At 40.4% G+C, this 23596-nt stretch overlaps 1 protein-coding gene across 5 annotated transcripts in view; it reads right to left on the reverse strand.

The window, feature by feature from the left end:
* The window catches only part of iqsec1b (IQ motif and Sec7 domain ArfGEF 1b), a 197341-nt gene extending 180123 nt beyond the window's left edge, over nt 1–17218 (reverse strand). For all 5 annotated transcript variants that reach the window (XM_061069691.1, XM_061069689.1, XM_061069690.1 and 2 more), the window contains exon 1: nt 16734–17218. In XM_061069691.1, coding sequence (XP_060925674.1) covers nt 16734–17017 — 284 coding nt within the window. In that variant the 5' untranslated portion in view covers nt 17018–17218. The remainder of the gene's footprint in view (nt 1–16733) is intronic.
* Between the last annotated feature and the right edge of the window lie 6378 nt (nt 17219–23596).

Raw genomic sequence — 23596 nt, forward strand, 5'->3', positions numbered from 1 at the left:
TAGAAGGAACCTTTCACACAGGGACTGAAATGTCAAGATGAAAGCTTCGTGACACTCAGAAAAATGTGTGTGAGTGTGTGTATGTGTATGTTTGTGTGTGTGTACCTGCTAGTATTCTTCACAGAGCTCATTTACACTCACAGCTGACCTTTAGATACTCTGCACAACAGTGGATAATAAATATCTGATCAACAAATTAAAAAAGGTACATGCTGTGCTTGATGGATATGAACAGGATGTCATTTTGGCCCCTCTATAAATAGCATTATATGGCAGATGCAAAATGTATTGTAAGTAGGCCTCTGTCTGTCATGCTGCATTCACACCACAGGCAAAGCAGGATCTTTGGCTCATGCCAGCAACACAAATAAACACACAACCTGAGAATGTTCACCTGTCTCCTCCAGAAAAGAGGAGAGGAGAACAACTGGCTTAAGAGACTTCAACTGCTGCGTTGTACCTGTTGTGGAAACACTGGTCAAGCCAGCGCCATTCTGTGCAGTGGGTCCAAGACACAAGGGGCACACAGCTCAGGGGATTTCACTGTCTGCCGTTTCCAGCACCACCAGAGGCCGACCCCGAGGCTAGTTTGATAACCTGCTAGCTCAGGTCATCTCCAGTACCCTTCACCAGTGAGTTTCATTTTTCACAACTGATAATCTTTTGCAACAACACAACACTTTTTTTTTTTCCGTTTACATACTCTTGATGCCCTTTTCCACCTTCCACCTTGAGCTCAACAGATGTGGTGTGTAATACTCTACTCCACTACAGTGTTCAAGCTGTCCATCCATTATCTACACCACTTACTTAAGGGTTCCAGGCAGGGCTGGAGCCAAGCTCAGTGGATGTTAGGTGTAAGGCAGGGTAAACCATTGACAGGTAACCAGCGTATACTAGAGACAAACAACCATCCCAACTCACTTTCAGACTGACGCTCAATGGAGAACATCAAAAAATCCCAGCCAATCTTGGATTTATACAGGAACCTTCTAGCTGTGAGGCTGTGAGGCGACAGTGCTAACCACCGCATTACTGCCCCACCATGCAACCTACTGTTTGTAGCGTCACTACCTTATATTAAGTGCCAATGGTACCAATACCTCAGCTACCTGCCACCGTAGCAGGCACTCTGGAGTATCCTTAAGCGATGCTGCTGTATGGACTCTACTTGTTTTTCCTAAAAGGAAAGTATTTGCATCTATTTACAATTGGATGGATGATTTTTTTTTTTTTGTCTTATACAGCTAAGATAACCTAGATCCCAAGTAAATACAAACATTTTCAACTTTTACTTTCCCAAGTAGCTCTCTCGCCTCTCCCTCCTGCATGTGTATTCTGTTAATCATGTGGTGTAATAAAGGTAATTTGTTGATGTGATTTTATAAGACATTGGGAGCATTTGATCTGATGCAGCAGCTCTCCCTGCTAATAAAATGTGGTTGAGGAATGAATCACAATTGCAATTTTAAGTCACCATATAATTATACTGCAATCCGGCAGAGTGAGGTTCCCAAAAAAAAGTTGGTGTAGTGACAACACTGCAAACAAAAAGTACTAGTGTCCCTCTCAGGAGAATGAAGGAAGAAGGGAAACTCTGCTTATGTTCATGTTAAATCCTCCGTATTCATTCATCATCATATAGAAGTGAATTTCCTCCCTCGTGTTTATCAGGTCCCCCACAAACCATCCCCTGCAGCATTTGAGATGTTAATGACTACAACAGATGATTCAGGGGACCGCAAATCCCAACTGGCACTTTTGACTTTCATTCATCCCACTGGAATAACTGTGCAAACTCTAACATGAACCAACGTGCACAGTGGCACACACCCACATCCATGATAACTGACAAGGCGGCAGACGGAATTGCAATTCCAGCTTGTTCAACAATGAGCCTTTGGGTCCATTGTGATATAATGGATGAGCAGCGATCAGGCCAGTCTTAAAGACAGGTGCTATAGCTGGCAAAGATATGACTCCAGCTCAATAATGAATGGCCAAAGTGTTATCATCTGCTCTCAAATGAACGGTGCCAAGAGCAGCTCACCTGAGGTCATCTGGCTGGGTGAAGAGAGGCGGTGGACTAGTGGCAGAAACTTGGACTATGGGCCGAAAAGGTCTCTGGTTCGTCTCTGGTTCGACTCCACGGAGAAACAACAAAAAGACGAACCTGAATTGATCTGTCCAAAAATCCAAGAGGATTCTCCCTACCCTGTCTAGTACCCCTGAGCACCTTACTCCCCTAACATCTGCTCCCCGGTCTTTGTGTCCTGCACCAGATGGGTTAAAAGCAGAGGTTACATTTCCCTCCTTGCATGAGTGTGCTTGTGCATGTCTGTGCATGTGTTTGGGATAAATAAATGTATCTTAATCTTAATCTTACTGATATAGTACACAATGTATGATTCGATCCAAGCAAGAAATGTGGAGATAAATAAATAACAGTGGTGCTTAAATCGTAATGTGTGCAAGTTTTGTTACATTCAAAAACATTTGAAAGAATTTTATACAATAGGATAAAAAAAACATACACATCAACCAACTGTTAGGGCAGCTGTGGCTGAGGGGTAGAGCGGCTGCCTCCAACAGGAAGGTTGGTAGTTCGATCCCCAGTCTGACCCATCTGCATGCCGAAGTGTCCTTGAGCAAGATGCTGAACCCTGATTTGGCCCTCATAGAACAACACAAGTGCTGCTAATAGATGCACTGTATGAATGTGTGTGTGTATGGGTGAATGTAAAAACTGTACTGTAAAGAGCTTTGAGTGGTCATCAAGACTAGAAAATCGCTTTATAAATACAAAACCATTTACCAAACCATTTGCCAACTGTTGACATAAAATACATAAATACCCCCAAAAGATCCTATTTCAGTGTAACTTGTGGGTGACACGGCTGCATCTAGCAGCGGGCGTCATTTAAACATATTTTTTTGAGGCTATTGTCCACAGAGGCTATATTTTACATGTCTGACTGATTTGTATATTGTTTATTTGCATGGTTTTCTATACTTGACAGACAGACCACTGATTACTTTAGGGACCCTGCTCCGAGCAACCCCAATTTGCCTTTGTCCAGTGACAATCACAATAAAGGTTAATCAAACAAGACACCCACAATCGCATTCATGTTGACTGAAAAAGAGCAAGGCAGCATTGTATAATTCTACAATCATACATTTTTACTAAGAGTGAGAAGAATAAAAGAAGAATATGCAGCTGCAGATAGAGATTGGTACCAAAATCCTGTGCCAGTCAGGCAAGAGTTTATGTGTGCAGTGACTACCAGACTGAAGAACAACGCAGGTGTTGGTGCTTGAAACAATAGAACAATACAGTGAAAAGGGAGGAACACGATAACTATGTGTTTTGTGTGACCCCATTACAAGCACATCAGCTGGCAGCGTGGCCCAGGTGATGAGAACAGAAACGTCTTGAAGAGTTTGGAGTATTTTGCTGTATTAAGCACTGTAACCGTTATTTAGAGTTAATTATTTTATATGGTAAGGTTTCATGTATTGTTTGATTTTTTTAATGTAAATATGTTGAAAGTTTTGCACCTCCTTATATTTGTACTGTACACTTAAATCAATACTTTAAACAGTTTGAAGGTTAAAATGTTTCATTTCAAACTCCAATTTGCCTGAGCAATAAAAAAGCCGCTCTTACCATCTGCCACTGTTTAAGCACCGGAAACATTTTAAAGGTGTTGATTTTATAATCAAGCTTACCTGCCGATAACTCAAAGATACAGACTGTTTAGCAGCTCAGTTTTATATCACAGCTACAGTTTTAATCATAACATGTAAATACTACCTCAATGACAGTAAAGAAAGCTCAGAACAGAGCATTAAACGCTGAATTCATCTGTACTTTGTCTGCAGAGCTTTTGGGAACCGCTTCCAAAAATGGTGAACAATATTTACTAACACTGTCTGATAAGGCATCACTAACAACACAGATATATTGAAGGTGTCGGAATCCTCGACTGAAAAACACTTGCTTCCTGCAGGCCTTAAAGGTGGCTCTGAAAGGCTTGGAGCCGGCTCCTTCCCTGACGACAGCAGCTGCAGACGGCTTTTATTTCCCCTCCAGTAACTTGACAGTGTCAGATATAAGGCTGGGTATCTCCGGGTTTTGGAATAACCGTCAGATAAACGCCACCTTGGACACCGAGGGAAATTATGAGCATGTTTCAAAATGTTCTGCCGCGTTATTGACAAACCAATTGAGAGAATAATATGCACATTTATCGACAGTGAGGATAATTATTAGCTGCCTCCCTATTCTGTGCATTTCTGCTCCTCATAGAAAACATGAAGATAAAGAAAAACTGAAATGTGGAAGTGCAGGTGGCTGAGAGAGGCCAAGTTCATCAAGTTTATATCTGTCATGGAAACTACTGCTCAAACAATATTAGGACAAGCTCAGTGCAGTTTTATTACATACTTTTGACAAAAGCAATGTGGGGAACCTGCTGACTCAAGGGAACATTCAGTTTCTTGCATTGGTGGGGCCTTATAGATGCACACAATACAAACAATGGCAGGAAGAGAAACTGTGTCTCTTTACAATGTAAATCCAAACACTTTTAATCTTGCTTCTTGGCAGGGACTCAAACATGTATATAATTTGTAACAGTCTTCTCCAGTAAACAATACTCCATGCTCCCTGCACTGCCACAAGATTATTGATGAGCGTATTCTAGCACAGAGCCAGTGGTCCGTTCTCAGAGGAATCACCTTTAAATTTTAACAGAAAGGTCACAAAATGTTTACAAATGAATATAGATTTAATTCAGACACAGGGACGTTTCACTTAAGTGTTTCCAAATGCGACCACATATTTTAAAATCATCAATACATGCTCAAACCGGCTCCTCTCCCCTCAGCCTGCCATGTGACTGCCAATAAAGAAGTGCTGACGAGTCACAAACCAGGATACAACACATACTAATACACTTCAGTCAGCAGTGTTGGTACTTATACATCATATACTGATCAATGTAAGGAGGGCGTGAACAGGATACTCCACTGATTAAACATTACACTTTACATTGTCAGAGATTAGGCGCTAATGACCCCCAATGCAACGATGCTGAACACTTTGGGTGAAGATTTGGGTGTGTTATACTAAAGGCAGCTAATGTAGCCCTGAGTTTGGCATTGATCGAATTTCGTATCATGAAAAATAACAATGAAAACTATGAAAAATTACCATCACGGGTCAACAATGAAGCCATTTTTGCACTGGTTATTGTGGGGGAACAACATAGTGTTGCAGGGGGGAGAACAGCCTGTATGTTGACAAACTTTAAATTTCTACCTTTAGGAATTAAACTTGTTCATTAAACTGTTTCTTTAAGGATAAGGAGAGCAACCAGAATTACAGCAGTTTATGGTAATAGTAATTTGGCAAACGATGACATGTGTGTTGCATTATGAAACGCAATTGATAGACAGGGATGGCTAGTAATGGATTACTTTTAATCCAGATTAGATCGCAAAAAACTGCTTTTACTCTTGAGTACATTTTAATTTCAATTTTTATGTTCACCAATTTATGTTATTAACTAACTGTTGTACTTTTTGGTATAAGAACAGTGTGAGTCGAAATGGAAAGTTTAAGAGGCAGCAGTGTCTATAATGGATTTGTTTGTTGACATCCAGTGCAATTTATGCAAAGAAATATAAAGAGGCTGAGCCCTCAGCTTCAGATCTATAGAAACACTTAAGGCTCTTATATACTACTACGTGTCCGTTTCTCGGAGAGGGCTCAGCGGGAGACGAAGAGTCTTTTTGATTTTTACTTGTCCGACTACGTACGTCGAATAAAATTCACTGCCAAACCCATAGGTGGCGCAACGGAAGACGAGCTCAGAGAAGCCTACCCCAATTATCGGAAGAAGAAGTCCACTTGTGTTTATATTTCTCTGTCAGCTTGCCTCCCACACACTGAACCATGGCAACTAACAGAACTAAATAAAGTGTCACCCAGCGGGTCAAGATGCTGATGTTATCGTTTCTTAGCGCAGCGGTTCACAGGTCTTGTTTCCGAACTGTGTTGCTGATTCCACAGCTTGAAGCTCCGTGTAGCCACACTAGCTCCCCTCCCAGCTAGCTCCCCTCCCAGCTAGCTCCCTCCCAGCTAGCTTCCACACACAGTCAGCAGGGACTCCCGACACTAACTACTACCCAGTGTTTGCTTCTAACCTGACGGTATTGTAGAAACAATGTCATGATAGAAGTGGAATTAAAGTCGTGACGGCGGGGTTATGCACTGTTACCACCGCAGTTAGCATGGTGGCTAGCCTAGCATGCTAGCGCCGTTCTGAAAGCTCGTTATAACCGTCTGTGACCGTGCACACATGCCCTCAGTGCTCGAACGAGCCACCGTCAGCCGGACAACTCCGCTGGCTTAACACACACATCACGTTCTAATCGTAGAATCATAGCTGTGTATGTGTTTATTGTGAATCAGGAAGTTAGAGGTCCGGACGTCGAACAGAAATGACGTTGTACGGAAATGACGTCATACGGAAATGATGTCGTTCGCGGACCAATCACAGCCAAGAGCTGTCCGTCGGGTCTCCGACACAACACGGAGAAGTTAGAAAAATCAGACCTGTACGAAAAGCTGTCCGAAGCGCTCGGAGAAGGCGTTTCACGACGGATAGGGCGGTCTTATCTATCCGTTTTACAAAATACGCTGAAGCATAAATTGGCCTTTAGGGGTAAGTTTCCCTCTCAAAATGTTAGAAGATTATTAGCTAACAATACAATATACATATGGATACTGGATCGATTCCAGAAGAACTGTATTCAGATTCAATTAAATTGTTTCTGTAATGAAATGGATGATGACACTTATCACCAAAAAATGAAACCTGGTTTGTAGTAGTCTGATTCAACCCTATTGATTACATGAACTCAAACAGTAATTATTTCATTTATGGCTAAATCAAAGTCCTGTTGTTGTTACTGTTTGAAATACATTTTATTAGCACACTTTGTCAAACTGCTTTTATTTATGTCCAAATACAAATCATTTCTTATTATTAAATGTGATGAGTTTATGAAGCTTATTAAAAAGTTTGGGGTCACTTAGAATTTTCATATTTTTCAAAGAAATCACTATTTTTTTCAATGAAGATAACATTAAATTAATCAGAAATACACTCTATACATTGTTAATGTGGTAAATGACTATTCTAGGTGGAAATGTCTTGTTTTTAATGAAATATCTACATAGGTGTATAGAGGCCCATTTCCAGCAACTACCACTCCAGTATTCTAATGGTACATTGTGTTTGCTAATCGCCTTAGAAGAATAATGGATGATTAGAAAACCCTTGTGCATTAATGTTAGCACAGCTGCAAACTGTTTAGCTGGTAAGAGAAGCTATAAAACTGGCCTTCCTTTGAGCTAGTTGAGTATCTGGAGTATCACATTTGTGGGTTCGATTATACTCTCAAAATGACCAGAAAAGCCAGTGTCAACGTCTACAGTGAAGAGGCAACTCCGGGACGCTGGCCTTCTTGGCAGAGTGGCAAAGAAAAAGACATATCTGAGACTGGCCAATAAAAAGAAAAGATTGATATGGGCAAAATAACACAGACATTGGACAGAGGAAGATTGGAAAAAAGTGTTATGAAAAGACAAATCAAAGTTTGAGGTGTTTGGATCACACAGAAGAACATTTGTGAGACGCAGAACAGGTGAAAAGATGCTGGAAGAGTGCCTGACGCCGTCTGTCAAGCATGATGGAGGTGATGTGGTGGTCTGTGGCTGCTTTGGTGCTGGTAAAGTGGGAGATTTGTACAAGGTAAAGGGATTTTAAATAAGGAAGGATATCACTCCATTTTGCAACGCCAGTCCATACCCTGTGGACAGCGCTTGATTGGAGCCAATTTTCTCCTACAACAGGACAATGACCCAAAGCACACCTCCAAATTATGTAAGAACTATTTAGGGAAGAAGCAGGCAGCTGGTATGCTGTCTGTAATGGAGTGGCTACCGCAGTCACCAGATCTCAACCCCAGTGAGCTGTTGTGGGGGCAGCTTGACCGTATGGTACGCAAGAAACGCCCATCAAGCCAATCCAACTTGTTGGAGGTGCTTCAGGAAGCGTGGGGTGAAATTTCTACAGATTACCTCACCAAATTAACAGCTAGAATGCCAAAGGTCTGCAATGCTAATTGCTGCCAATGGAGCATTCTTTGACGAAAGCAAAGTTTGAAGAACAAAATTAATATTTCAAATAAAAGTCATTATTTCTAACCTTGTCAATGTCTTGACTATATTTTCTAATCATTTTGCAACTCATTTGATAAATAAAAGTGTGAGTTTTCATGGAAAACACAAAATTGTGTGGGTGACCCCAAACTTTTGAACAGTAGTGTATATATTTTATGTAAGTGTGATTTTCACCAGCTTTGTATTGAAAGGAGATTTTTGAAAATATTTTGAGGTAAAGTATTTAAGTGAAAAACTGTGTTGTATTTTAAACTTTCTTTCCTGGTTGTATGATTATGAAAAAAGAGTTGTGTTTTAGAAAGGTAACTTCTTGAAGCAGTTTAAATGACCCTTTGATGTAAAGTTACATCCATGTTCAATAAATGTTTGATCAGCTCAGCTGCTCTTTTGGGCATGTAACATTAACAACATTAACAACTTACTCCACATCAGTCACACTTTTCAACACAATATAGAAAACTGCATTTTAAATGCATTTGTCGTCCCCAACCAGAACCAACAAGACAGCATGATTCATAAAACAATGAAATTATTTGCTAACTAATGTGGAGGTTTCACAGTCGCTGCAAGATAATTATAATATAATAGTATTACGCAGCTGCTATTGTCATTATAGTGAAAATGTGTTTTGTTGTAAATCATACCAGACTGGCATTAAAACCAACATTAAAGTCATTATGAGTGAAGAACATGTTTCCTGTTAATGTGGACATTAATTAAGCTTTCAATCTCACATCAGGATCTCACACCAGGGGGCAAACTCAAGTTTTATACACCCGGAAAAACAGCCTTATAATTAAAAGCAGATGCATAAACCAGATCTGTGTTACACAGCTTTCATTTGATGCAATAGAGGACTGTTGGATCTGCTGTGTGTTCATTGTGAAACCATTTATTTCTTCACCTTGGATTTGGCAAAACATAAATTTCTCATTAGTATGTGCCTTTCAAAGCCGGTGCAGATTGTAAATAAATCACCACATTCTGCAATCTTCTGATGTGCAACTTGTATTAACCCTCTGGCAAGTTTACCTGCATAAAACATCAAAATACAGGAACAACGTAAAGCAAGTGCACATGATGTTATATGTCAGTGTTCAAACTCTGACAGAATCATATAAGCCAGCACATCTATTTTACTTCCAACACCCATCATGAATATTTCATTCCAAAAGGCATTCTCCTTTTGAAAGTGTATTTATTCTTCTCATCTTCTATATTCAAATGGCAGCATGTCGACACCACCCTCAGGCTTCAAACTCTACAGTGTTCTCTGTGTGAAATGGATTTCAGCCTCGACTTTAAATGCATCACAAACAGTGTATATTTCACAGCCTGCCCACAGCAGCTGTGGAAAACTGTCTGTGCTTACTCAAACTTGAAACTTTGTTAAATTCCCAAACAATTTTCATATGTCTTCGGGCAACGTTAACTTTTTTTTTAGACTCTGAGCTGCTGTCCAGTGAAGTGTTACAAGTGCTTCCTGCAGTGCCACACACTCACATGTAAGCACGACAAACTCATGAGATCCTTCTAAAAGAAAGCAGCTCATGCAGTGTCTGTGGGACATACAGTGCTGGGGTTTGATCATTATTTGTCTCTATGAGTGAATGTCATGTGATGGAGAGAATCCTAAACCAAGGTATATAATAAACAATAACGATAATCCAAACCAGAGCAGACCTGTGTTACCAAATTTTACCAGTGGGACGAGATACTGGACTGAGACTCACCAAAGTGGAAGATAATGAGATAGAGCCCATGCATGAGAGATTAGTGACTACAGTCCCTTTGTGCTACATCCATACTACTACGTTTTCATCTAAAAACGTATTTTTCAAACTAAAATAAACTCCATCCACACAAGTCTTAGCTCTGTATCGTTTTTTATCCCTGTCCATACTCACATGCCTGTAATAACATGTCAATTGACCACTCATGTAACCTGGCAGTCTAAACAAGAATTGGTTATATCGCATAATGGCTCGTCTTCAACACAGGCAAGCAGTTGTATCATTGCTAAATGCAGAATTTTACTGCAAACCAGCTGTAAGCAAAGATGGCAGGGTCACCAACGCTTTTAACTGATAATCCATGTTGCGTTCTACACTGGTAGCCATGGCCGGCTGTTTTTTTCTTCAGGGGATTAACTTGATAGGAGCCTGACAAATCAGCAGAGACTTCATCAAGACCAAAAAGACCCAATCAGCAACCAATTGTTAGAGTCTATGTCATCGTTTCAGAACATCTTAGTTTGTTTGCTTTCAGATTGAAATGTAGCCCGGCAGTTTTCAAACTGAAACGGAGCTAGCAGCTAGCAGCGTTTGCTCCGTCTCTAGGTTGGTTTGCAATCCACCAATTAACACTAAATGAGAAGGACAAGAGAGTGAATCTGTAAAGGATTTATTTATTTTTCTCACAACATCCAATGAACTCTGTCGGCTTCAAATATAAAATGTTATAATATTGTTGCAGTTTTGGTTTTCTTTGAGATGAAAACTACCACTTCTCTCCTTCTTACCCCAGAAACACTTTAACTTTCTAATAAACAAACACAGTGTGCCTAATGTACATCTCACCCTTCTTCTATCAACAATGTATTCCCTTGTCGAATAATGGATGACAGCTTGTCAGACACTAGTCCTAATATTTAGTTAAACATGATGTCATATTGCTTCTACCCACTAAATTCACAAACCTCTGTTGTTCTGTCTGTACCGTTCATCTTATCGGCTTCACACTTGGCATGCGTACTGTTAAATTCTCCAGGGAAGTGCAGTGTCAAACTTGGTGTAAGTTGAACACATGATACATTCAATTTTAAAAGAACATATATAAACGGATGACCGGCTCTGTAGCAGTCAGTGGGGGTGGGGCAGTGGTCCTTCAGTTTGGGGGCCCAGTTGATCTCTTAATCTACGTATTCAGATAAACTAAAGCAGTGGTAGGACACTGGGTTAGACCGTGGGTCACAACTGCCACCGGATCATTTTGATCATCTGATTCTTTCAGACATTCATTGGTGTTGCTGGTGTTCAACTCTGTCACGGCAACAACATTCATAGTATCTCTACCTGTTGTTCAATTTCATTACGAAGTAAAAGGACTACATTTGTATTTTTGTGGCCGCAGTGCTTTATATCAAGATTAATTAAAGAGCTTTTATTTTGAAAAGTTGTGAACTTTGGTCTGAAGATTGTGTTGGTTGTTTAACAGACGTTCCATAGCTGACATGTAACTTTTGGAAATTATACCAGCTGACTTAATCATTCAAACATTTAAAGCACACGACTTAACAGGAATAAAACAAGCTCAGTCTCATTTGATGAAAAACATTCATCTCCAGGCAAAAAACCACATAGGAGGAACACAATACATAAAGATTCCAGTATGTTGGAGCCCTGTTCCGTTTGAATTATTATTATTCCCAGACATTAGTTACAACAAATTACAAGGAATAATTCTGAAGAAGCTCTGACGAGTTAAAGGGATAGTTCACCGAAAAGTAAAATTCAAACATTATTTACTGACCACTATGGCGATCGAGAGGGGGTTGTAGTGTTTCAGTCCACAAAACACTCCTTGGCCCTACCCCTCCGCCACAAAAGGTCCTGGGACCGCCTACCTCTACATGTGAAGGCCAGTGGAAGAGCTAAGGGGTGAAATGGCCAAAGTCTACCTCGTCTCCTCACCTCGTCATCCCAAAAATTCCATCTGGACCACTGAGGTATGCGCTGGGTCCTGTATTATTAGTGTGTACTTGTACTGTGGCCCTGTGTCTTACATGGGCCCTGTGGTACAATCTAGTCATGAACCTGTAATGATTTACCTTCATATTGTGCTCACCAGGCAAATTCTCCTATACAAACTTTTAATCAGTTCCCACAACCTTAAAAACCTGAGGTCAGGTGGTGTTACCCTGGGTTTCTGACTGGGCATAAAATGAAGCCGTCGTGTGTCTGCTGTGGACTCTGTAATTACAGAATCCAACAGGGGCCCAACAGCAACATTGTGCCACTTAATCTGTCCTGTTAATCCAGCAGTTCCTATATTCATATATTAAAGCCCTTTCATATCACTGACCCAGATCTTCAGGCCATGTTGGTTTGTCACATTTATAAACCTGAAAACTAGTGCTGCAAATGTGTTCAAACCGTCAACCTAGAGGGACGGTTTTTTTCTGTATTGTTGGGGACACACATGCAGTGTGACTTTGATAAGAGCCACATGAAGCACAAAGTAAACAGTGGATTAGGTCATGCAGTGGACTGTGGTAGGAACATGCTCCCACTCTATCTGCTCATAAATACTGCTCAAACCTCCAAGCAGCCCTCTCTCACATTGATTACCTGGAGTAACAGGGTGACCTATCATGCATAGCGATGCATGTGTGTGTGTGAACGTGTGTGTGTCAGAGGAACTGGGAGGGACAGAGCCCCCCCCCATTGGCCTTCCAGTCAAGGCTTGGATTGTACATGCTGACAGCGGTCAGCATAAAAAGAAGCGCTGACGTGGCACGACTGCTGACTGACCACCGGGGCCTGGACTCCCCTCAGCTGTGTGTGTGTGTGAGAGTGTGTGCGTGTGCAGAGCAAGTGATTTTAACTAAAATATTTGACTTTTAACCACATGCAAGAGGAAAGCAAAAATAAATCCTCATCCTCTTTGCTCAGGTTTTAAAAAAGGCAACACTAGGATGGAAAATCCTGCGAGACGAGCACCCACCCCTGCCCTGCACTGATAACTATTTATAGCCCTGTACAAATGATGAGTGAGCAAATATGATAATGATGTCATAGGTTAAAAAGGCCTGACAGTATTGCACTCGGCACAAATAAACGGCAGGGTAATGCTGCCGAAGCAGCTTTCCTGAGCAAAAGTAAATTTAGTGAAGGCGGTATATTTTCAGCAGATGCGGCGGCGTAACTGGTGGCATCTGAACTTGTGCTGTGATCATCAAAATATCTGTTTGACTCTAGAGCTAATCATTCATCACCACAGATGCAATTTCATACTCAGGCGGGCATGGAGGCAGGAGCACAGAGGGAGTTAGGGATGCTACCATGGCACTGGCACAGACTATATCAATTTGTCAAATAACACAGTTTATTCCTCTGATATCTTTGGCTGTACTGCAGGCGATGTGAAAATCAATAAACAGGACAGTTTTATTGCAATTCTGGATTAACAAGGTTCTTATATCTTATTCTGATGGAGCACATTGAGTTCGGTGATTCCACTGATGTTACAAGTCAAGTTCATTTTCATCATCACTGAAAACATTAGGTTGATGTAATGCCGACTTTGGCCCTCGGGATGTCATCAGGGTTATGTAAGATAACTCGGCTTGGACCGTCTGCATTACACAGTGCAGTGTTGGGGTTTGTATAAAAACACTACTCAACTCACTAGAAGGCTCTGATCGAGGGTTTCTTTACATGTACCCTACTTGCTTGGACCGTCAGATTTAAGTTTAGTCCGATTCGGGGCATTTTAACACCTGAAAGTTCAGACCCATGTGGTCCATGTCTTTGTTACATTGTTTACATTTGGTCCGGTTAGCTTTGGTTTCAAAGTGCAATTTACTTTACTTTGTATGACAGACACACTTCCTGTCCTTATCCCCAATGTTGGCTAGGTCTACCTACTTGATTCTTTTATGGTATTAATTTAATTGATTGCTACCAGCAGCACCAATTTCCGGCTTAGTATTGACAATAGTTCAAATGTGTAAAAGAATCATACTCGTCTTTCAAACATTATACTGTCAAAGGTGAAGATTGAAAACTTTGTTTCTGGAGAGACCAATAATGTGTCTGTTCTTTCTCAATCGATCAGAAGGTCCGAACTATCCCAAAAGTGTTTTCACACTGCAAATGAACCACATCCATGGTTTGTTTGACCCTTATTGACTTATTTTGGTCACACTACATTTTGGTCTGTCGGTCCAGACACATTTTAACATCTGTTATTTTGGTTTGGTCTAAATTAAAAAAGTCAAACGTTTCATTGTTTGGTACAAGGTAGGTGTGAAAGTGGGCCATGGATCAAACTGAACTGTTGTTTAGTTCACTTGCAGTGTGAAAACACTTTTTTTGGACGGTTCAGACTCCACCAATTATAGGCTCATCTGCCGTTAAACAAGAGAAGAAGAAAAATAACCTGACAAGAACTCAAAATGAACTGGTGTTGAAACTCAGAAAGGTTGTTTTCTGAGGGGATAAGAAGGAGAGAACAGCATCACGCACATTTAGATGATGACGGCAACACGCGGATGTGACAGATGAACTTACAAAATTCCAATTTGAAAGTAAAACTATAACCAGATCTAACGTGTAAAATGTATCGAAAAAATACTCTTTGGTTCGGACCTTGATCTGGACTTACAGGTGTGAAAACACCCCGACATACTGCCCAGCTACATCAATGGAAATGTAGAATTTAGTCTCTTATTACCTGATCCACAGTATGAGGCAGGATATCTGTTGAAGATTATCTTCATCTCCCCCAATTTAAGTACAATACTAAATCACTGGACTGCAACCTTATATAGGTTTTCCATTCACTCTGAAGCAATTCTTCTTTTTAGAAGTTTCCCAATTAGGTTTCAGAGAACACCTAATCTATCAAAATTAGAGCTGCGCTAGTTGATTGACTGAAAATTAACTGCCAACCATTTTGATAGAGGGTTCATTTTTAATATAATTTATCAGACAAACTGCTTTTCTGTATAACATCATAAAAAAACATATTATCCGTCCATGCTAGACAGCCCCTTTCATTTGGGGAAATATAAATGGTTAAACTCTTTCTATACTAAACAATTAATATTTATTATACTTATAATGAAGAAAAAACTATTAAAAGACTACTGAAATAAATTGTTAAATTTACGATTACTCCCAGCTAATGTCAATGTCCTATTCTGAGCCAGGACTGTAAACTGCTTATCATGGCTTCCTCCTAGAACCAAAGCTTTTCAGTCAAACAACCATTCATAAAATGTGTCATGTGAAACTACAGAGTCCCTGCATGGCAAAAAATAAAATATTATTCCAACAGAGAAGGGTTTTCCATTAAAGTCAATACAAACCATGCAAGAACACACAGAATGTCTCCTTCACAGGCTCACTGCTCAGTAGCAGAGCGGTGGCTGCCATCTTTGATTTTACATGGTTTGTAGTGACTTTAATTGAAAGATAGTAGATTTCCTAACATCCAGCAAGTCTGTGTTTCAGCCCTTGGCCACAGAGCACATCTTATCAGCTGATCAAACCCTGAAATGTTCTTCTACTTCAAGGCATTGAAAATGCTAGGAAATGACGAATCAAATATCATTAGTCCATCCAAATCCAAAGACATATTTAGAAAGCAGCAGATAAGGCAGCAAATCCTCTAATCAAATAATCTGGGACCAGAGAATGTTGTACACCTGGATCAGGGATAATCAATATCCCTCATACTGTGATTGCATCTGTGCAATGCTGCAGAAACAGGCACTGTGTGCATTAGAAATTAAAGGGTTTAAAGATAGTGCATGTAGTGGCAAGTGGTGACCTAAGAAAGTGTAAAGCCTCTTAAAAGCAGTCTGCAGCCTGGAGTTGTGAATAAATAAATACACAAACACCACAATGTGCAAACCATGTGGCTGCAATACGCGCAGCACAAACTGCAGTTTTTAGTCTACAATGCCCACAGCGTGCACCCATGTCTCATCATTCAATCCACCCTCGATGTTTTGGCAGTCTTGATGGAACATTTGTGTGAGTCGCTGTTATAGTAGCACCGGGCACTTCTCCAAGCCAAGTGCGTCTTTTCAAATTAAAAGCCAGTCCCGGTGGTGAGGGAACTAAGTCAAAGTCAAAGTGCTGTTGTACACACCGAGTGTTCATCACGTAAATCAATCCCTGGCAACAACTGGGTGGACATTTTCCAAGCAGATGGTGAGAATAAGCCAAGCAGAGAACCAACCAAAGGCGCGTAAACGTGTTTCCCGACAACAACACACATGCACAGCGCGCAATTTCCACGCGTGTCATAATAGAAGTCACACCCACTGATCCGGTGCTCTGCCACAGCCTGAGCTCTCCTTCAGCCAAACACTCCTGATGTTATACAGCGTCTCCACAGTGCGCCTTCTAACGGGATCCACATTACGCAACAGCCGTGGAACGCGTGCCTAGCCTGCGTGTGAGCCTGGTGTAATCCCGGACAATGTATGCATGACATGGATCAGTAAACACAATAGATGCCAGTGACAGAAGTGACAGAGAAGTGGACATTTGGTTGGGTCGCGTTGTTCCACCTGACCTCTCCTCTCCAGCCCCGGAGCAAACAATCTGGTGCCACAATAAACTTTGGGCTGCGTCCTGTTCGTCCAAAGCGCGCAACATACACACACATACACACACACACACTCACAAACACACACACACACACACACACACACACACACACGCACACACACACAACTTACTTTTCCTGCAGCACGTTCTCCTTGATGGCTCCCAGCAGGCCGGAGTGGTTCCCCTGCTGGAGCCTGCAGGTGGCCAGGTGCCGCTGGTGCTGCTCCTTCAGACAGGCGTTCTCCTTGCACAGATCCGTCACCTGCAGCTCCAGCTCCTCGATCCGGACCCGCTGCTTCTCCAGCAGCCCCTGCTGGGTCTCGATGATGTGGTTTAGCTCCTGCAGGTACTCCGCCGCCTTGCTGGGGTTCTCCGCCGGGTGCTCCATCTCGTAAAAGCCCCGTTGGCCGTCCATGAAGGCGATATTATCCACACACACGCAGGGCAGCAGCCTCTTCTCACTCCCTCTCTCCTGCACTCTCAACGCGCACACACAAACACACAAACACACGCTCAGGAGTAGTGACCCTGGGCGCTTTCACATCCAGAGACCCTCCCTCCCTCGCTCCGACATGGCTGCTTCGTAGTGGAGTGGCAGTGGGAACTTGTCCGGGGTTTGTTGCGCTGCTGTGCACGATCTCTGCCCAACTAAAGCTCCGACAGCCGCTCGGCGCACAGGAGGAGCACCGTTAACCCTTCCACTGCTGCAGCTCCGACACACGCACGCCCCCACGCACACACACACACACACACACACACACACACACACACACACACACACACACACACACACACACACACACACACACACACACAGTTTGAGTATCAACAGGTAACTGGACTATCATTTCCCACTCATGTCATTGTTTGCAGTGTTTGTCCATACAGGAGCCAAACCACCTCCACTCTCCTCCACCAACTCCAGCCTGCACACGACGAGGAGATAATGATGGTTAAAAAATTCCAACATTCCAAAATTCCCAAAAAAACAACAACATTCAATTTCGACAATTTTTTCAGTTTTTTTTTTTTACTACTCACCATTTATATACACTTACTTCACATCATATGTGATATGTGTTCATATACACCATATTGATATTATATATCATTTTATACAATAATATTGTCTTTTTCACACTCTGTCTACATATTCTTACACTCATAGTATATTATATTACCTATTGTATAGTCAAATACTTATATTCATACCTCTACTATATATCATATATTATATCATACTCTCTGTATATTATTTGTATACATAAGTCTATATACACATATATATATACATGTGTACATGTTATAATTACTATTATTATATCACTATTACTATTATTATTATATATACTGTTGCTGCCATTATTACTATATACTGCTTTTATATTGGTATAATTACTATCATATATAAATATATATTATGTTATATTATATGCTATATATACTGTACTATTCTTATATACTGTCTAACAATAACATTACCATCATATCATCAGTACTATTAACATCATCTTGCCACTGCACCTTATCTACCTATTTTATTTTATTTTATCTTGTGCTTCTGTTTTTTATTCTTTCTACCTCAATATTTTTTATTTTATTCTATTCTTTTATTTTATTTTATTGTATTGTATTTTATTGTATTCAAATATACCGGCTGCTATGACAACTTAATTTCCCTTCGGGGATGAATAAAGTACTCTATCTATCTATATATCTATCTATCTATCTATCTATCTATCTATCTATCTATCTATCTATCTATCTATCTATCTATCTATCTATCTATCTATCTATCTATCTATCTATCTATCTATCTATCTATCTATCTATCTATCTATCTATCTATCTATCTATCTATCTATCTATCTATCTATCTATCTATCTATCTATCTATCTATCTATCTATCTATCTATCTATCTATCTATCTATCTTACTTGAATTGTATCGGATTTAGATAAAATATCCTTTACCCCTGAGACTTCAAAAGTGTTTTGTGGACTTACACACATCACCCACCCCTCTATCGCCACAGTGGTGAGATACACATACATATTTATATTCGGTGAAGTATCCCTTTAATGCTGCCTGGTTCAATGCATAGCAGGTGAAGAATTTGTTACCACAGTGCCCTTTGTGGCCACTCGGTGGCAGCAAACCAGGATGTATAGTATTTATTTATAAAACAGTAGCCTAAACCTCATGTCCCTGTATAAAAGGCATACATGTTTGCAAACACTTCCCTGTTTACACAATGAGCAGAGATGGAACAAGTTAGCATTCATTTAAGTATAAATTAACTTTATTTATTATTCCAGCACATTTAAACAGAATGCAGTTAAATATACAATTCTGCAGTAAAAACAAAACCATGAAAACGACTGATTTAAAAAGCACACACTGGTTTGGAGGAAGGAGAAAATACTTTAGGAGGTAGAGTTTTACCAGATATAAAACAGCATCCACACAGATTCTTTAGAAATATTACATCAGACAGCTGCTTGTTACAGGCTATATTAAAAATTATATGGTTTGAGTATTCAACTGAGTCAGTATATTTAACAGCAGAATGTTTCATGTACTTGCAGGGGGTTGGTGTACAATAATGGGATGGTGGGGATTCTGTGATATAAACTGGGACGGGGCCATTTATTGTGTCCTAAAAGGGAGCAGGTGTATGTTGCGTACAATTTTACAACACGTAATTTTAGTTTCTGTTAAAACGCTGGCATCAGCATCAGGCTGTACATTGTTCAGTTAGCAGTGAGAGTATCACAGCTTTCTGTCTGAAAACAGCTGCCTGCTGGAAACAAGGTGCAGAAAGTTCACCACAGCTCTGTGGAGCTGAGCAGGGTTATTGTTGCCTGTGGGAATTTCACTATAGCAACCACTTCCTCATACATACAGTATTGTGAACCACTGTTTATGAAACAATATTGATAAGTGCACTTTTAATACTGCTTGTTAAAATCAAGGTTAAGGACTTAAACTAGATTTAGGCACTGGGACCTTCTTTTCAAGACAGGATTAGGTTGTACCTTAAGAGCGCCCTCATCTTGTTAGAATATATTATAAATTGGCAGTACATAGTCCAATATTGCAAAATGTAAAATCACCACAAAACAGATGCAAAGCAGAAAGTATGGGGGTTCGGGTGCCATGGAGATACTGTATAGAGCACCTGTGTCAGTTGAACACGGATCAGAAGTCTTCTTACATGGAATCCAATTTCAGAACTTTTACGCTTCCTACTATCATAACCATGAACCCTTAAATTGTGCAAAGCTGTCCCACAGTTTAATGCTATGTTAGTCTTAATTAAAACTGCAACCTGCATATTACGCTGGCATCAGCATCATAATATTCCTCTTCCACAGGGAGTATATGGGTACTGGAGCGGGGGAAGCCTTAAAAAAAACAAAAAAAAAACTGCATTCAATCATGAAGAGATTTTTATGCGACTGAACCATCTTCCTGTTCCATGCTTGGATGGAATGCTTAGGTAGAGCGTATGTGTATCTGTGGCTCACAAGGCTACAGTGTGTACAACATGTGTAATCATAGTGTAACTGATGTGCCATGGAAATCAAAGCCATAGCCTTTGTCACATATAAATGCCTTTCTCCTCCCGGAGGTTCACTGCACCCACGGCTCTCCACTGATCATGTGCAGCAGCTGCCTTTGCATTCTTTCCCCTATCCATCCCTCTCTCTGCTAACGCCCTTCACACCTGACCTTCGGTGGGTAATTGTTTCTGAATCAGTTGCATACTCTGTACCCATGTGGTCAACTCAGTGGGTCCCCTGATGGAGCGTCACCATTTAAAGAACATTAGTGTCATATGATGGTAAACATGCTCTGCTATACTGGCAGCTGTAGCAGAACACACTACACCATTATCATTTGGACAAGAGCCTAAATGTAATATCTAACCCTTATCCCTCCATCATATTTCCCATGTAAACGGACATTGTTTTTTAAGTGTTCATGATTTGCAAAATAAATGTTGTTTCAGAGAGAACTTAATTTCAGTGACCCAGCAATTGATAAGAAAAAGAATTGTGACATAAATCATTGCAAGAAATGATAGGTTACAGCTTTTTAAGATACTGTCTAATTTTGACTGAAAACATAATCCTATAAGACAAATGTGCATTTTAAAGTTCTTTAATACCAACAGTCCAAGCAATTACAGGTTTCATATGAGAAACTTGTTAACTTTGTCTTCTCTAGTTGAAGTCTACAGTTACAGCCTCTACATCACTGCAGCCAGGTGGGAAGCTGACTTATTAGAGGTCAAAAACACAGATACAAAAATATAATAATAATTATTTAAAATGCACACACTTTAACTGGTAAAGCCTGTCAAAAAACGCAATTGTAGAATGTTGCAACTCTACTTTTGAGGTTGTGCATGGATGGGATGACAGAGGGTCACTATTTTGTAAGAATGGCTACTCACAAAGGAGACATTGGGAATTCTTGCAACAAAACCCCAGATTCAGATTCCAAGCTGGGAGATTGTGACTACACGGTTGAGGTGTTCCATGATATACTACTGCTCCATACTGTCCCTTCATAAATCTCATCATGGGTGAAATATAGCGGCTGCGGGTTCTGTCTTCTGTGTGAGAAGTAGTTTTCTGCACATAGGTTATCATGCGAAAATGAAACACCACACAGTCTCCTCTGTCTATGGGGAAAACGGGATTGTCTTTGAAACGTGTACGGTTTCTTCTGACATGTCCCTGATATTGTAATCTACATATGTTATAGATTATATACACCTTATATCAAGGTGCGTCAGTATCTGCAGCACAGTCTGTAGAGATAATGACGGCCATTCATCTTTATCTCCTTGCAAAGCGGCATCACATATACATATAACCCATGACTCCTGTGACTCAACGTGAATATCCACAATTTAACTCCATTCGAAGTAAAATATACTGGATTTCTTTGTCTTAGTATTGAAGTGGAGTAGGAGGTTCTTACTTAACCGTAGAATAAAGTAATTGAATATACAAGATGACATTTCATGAGTTTTCTTTCCTTTTTATTCAGACAGATGGTAAAATTCAGCCTCAAAATAAAAAGAGGTTTCTGTGTTTTGTTTTTTGTTTTTATTTAGCACACTTGGATGTATTCTCATACAGAACAAGGAAGTGGAGAGGCAGACCACATATGAAAACAGTCATGATCCCTGACACATGCTGTGGCTGCTGGCTGCTTCTTTCACACACTGATTGCCCTCTAGTGGTTAGTGTGTTCAGGACGCAGTCAGTCAACAGTGTTGGGAGTGGAGATGTTGGTCCACTGTGAATCCAGAGTCTAGCTCAGTACCTGAGAGTTTCCAGCAATAAAACATTGTGATAAGGCACAGGAAGGAATCCAGTCTGTTCTAGTAAATGCAGGATTCCATCAGCTTAAGGGAGGAGGAGGCTCGCTCACATTGTCCACTGACAGACACAATACAGAAGCTTAAATCCTTCCTGCCATCACCTGCCAAACACTTTGATGCATTGCACCACATCTCCGATGAAAAAGTGGGGACTGATAATGTGCATAATTCACAGAGAAGATTCTCTGATCCTTTCCTTGTAGGAATCTTCAAAGCATGGCAGAAAGAGTGAATTGCAGAAAATGGATAATTTCCCCCTCCTCTTTTTTTCAGAAGTTTTATTTAAGCACTCGGGGTATTCTCTTTTTCCTTCAGATGATATAACTGCGTCTCAGCCACGGCAAGACGCCCTTACAGCTTTCTGGTACGTGCTGTTTCCAGCATATCCAGGGAGTATTTTCTCAAGCTTTGGCTCACATCAATTCTTCAGTGTAGATGCGTGTGTCATCTCACAAAAGGCCAACATATCAAAGGTTGCTACAGAAACAGTGACATCAGCAGCTGTAATGCCAGATCCCATATGTCCCCAGATGAATGAACGACAGACTGAAGTGGCTGAAGTGTTCACCACAGACAACAATAGAGCAAGGCCTGGACCAAACTGTGAATCTGAAAACACACATGGGAGAGTCTGTTATTCTTGCCAGCTCACAGCTTGTGATTGAATAAGAGTCTTCTGAGATTATATTTGTCTTTATGGTTTTAGACGCAGAGATGGCCTTTTTTTTTTTTTTTTTTTTTACAAAACTTCTTCCTACAAAGCAAAGTTGCAGCTAAAGAGAGACTGGCTTAATGCCCCTAATGGTGGAGTTCAGAAGTTTTTATGTCCACATATTGATTTTTTCTGACCTCATGGGGATAGCTAGAATTTAATTTCCAGAACAGAACATTAAAGCACCCCCCCCCCCTTTCATGGCTATTTATAGGTTTGTCAGTGATGCTGCAAACACATCTATGTCTTGTCTTCCAAAATGCCTCCAGCTAAGTAAAGATAATTATAAATGTGTATATATATGATTAAATATATACAAATTTGAGCAGATTCTACTGGACTAAGCTACTGATTAACATAACCCGTCTCAGTAGACATGCTGATGAAAAGAGCAGCAAAGAAGAAGCATTGCGATTCACTGAGTGTTTTATCACAAAAGTTCTCCAACGTCACCACAAGAGTCATCTTATGCAAAACCATCACAAACAGCTGTGGCTATTTATAGCACCCAAAGTGTTATTAATTCATCACACATTTGCCAAAAGAGGCAGTGAATTTTCACTCATCGTCAGTAGTTTAGTGTCATTCATATCCAAGGAGTTCCAGAAATAAACAGAATTAAAAATGATGGAAATAAAGACGACTCTAAAATAAAACTGGAACTGAAAACGATCAAATAGGTCAATGAATTAAACTTGAAGCTGCAATATAAGTTATTTGCTTTTTTTTTTTTTAAATGTCCAACTTTCCAATAGTATCACTGAATAACTGCATGGTCAATATAAGGTAGAGTTGGTTTATACAGTGCAAATTTCTGACCTACAGGTCCTCAGGTGTCCTCAAACCATTATAGTTAACACACAGGTTAACATGGATGTAA

Source organism: Limanda limanda, chromosome 4 (genome assembly GCF_963576545.1).
Source record: "Limanda limanda chromosome 4, fLimLim1.1, whole genome shotgun sequence".
NCBI classification, from domain to species: Eukaryota; Metazoa; Chordata; class Actinopteri; order Pleuronectiformes; family Pleuronectidae; genus Limanda; species Limanda limanda.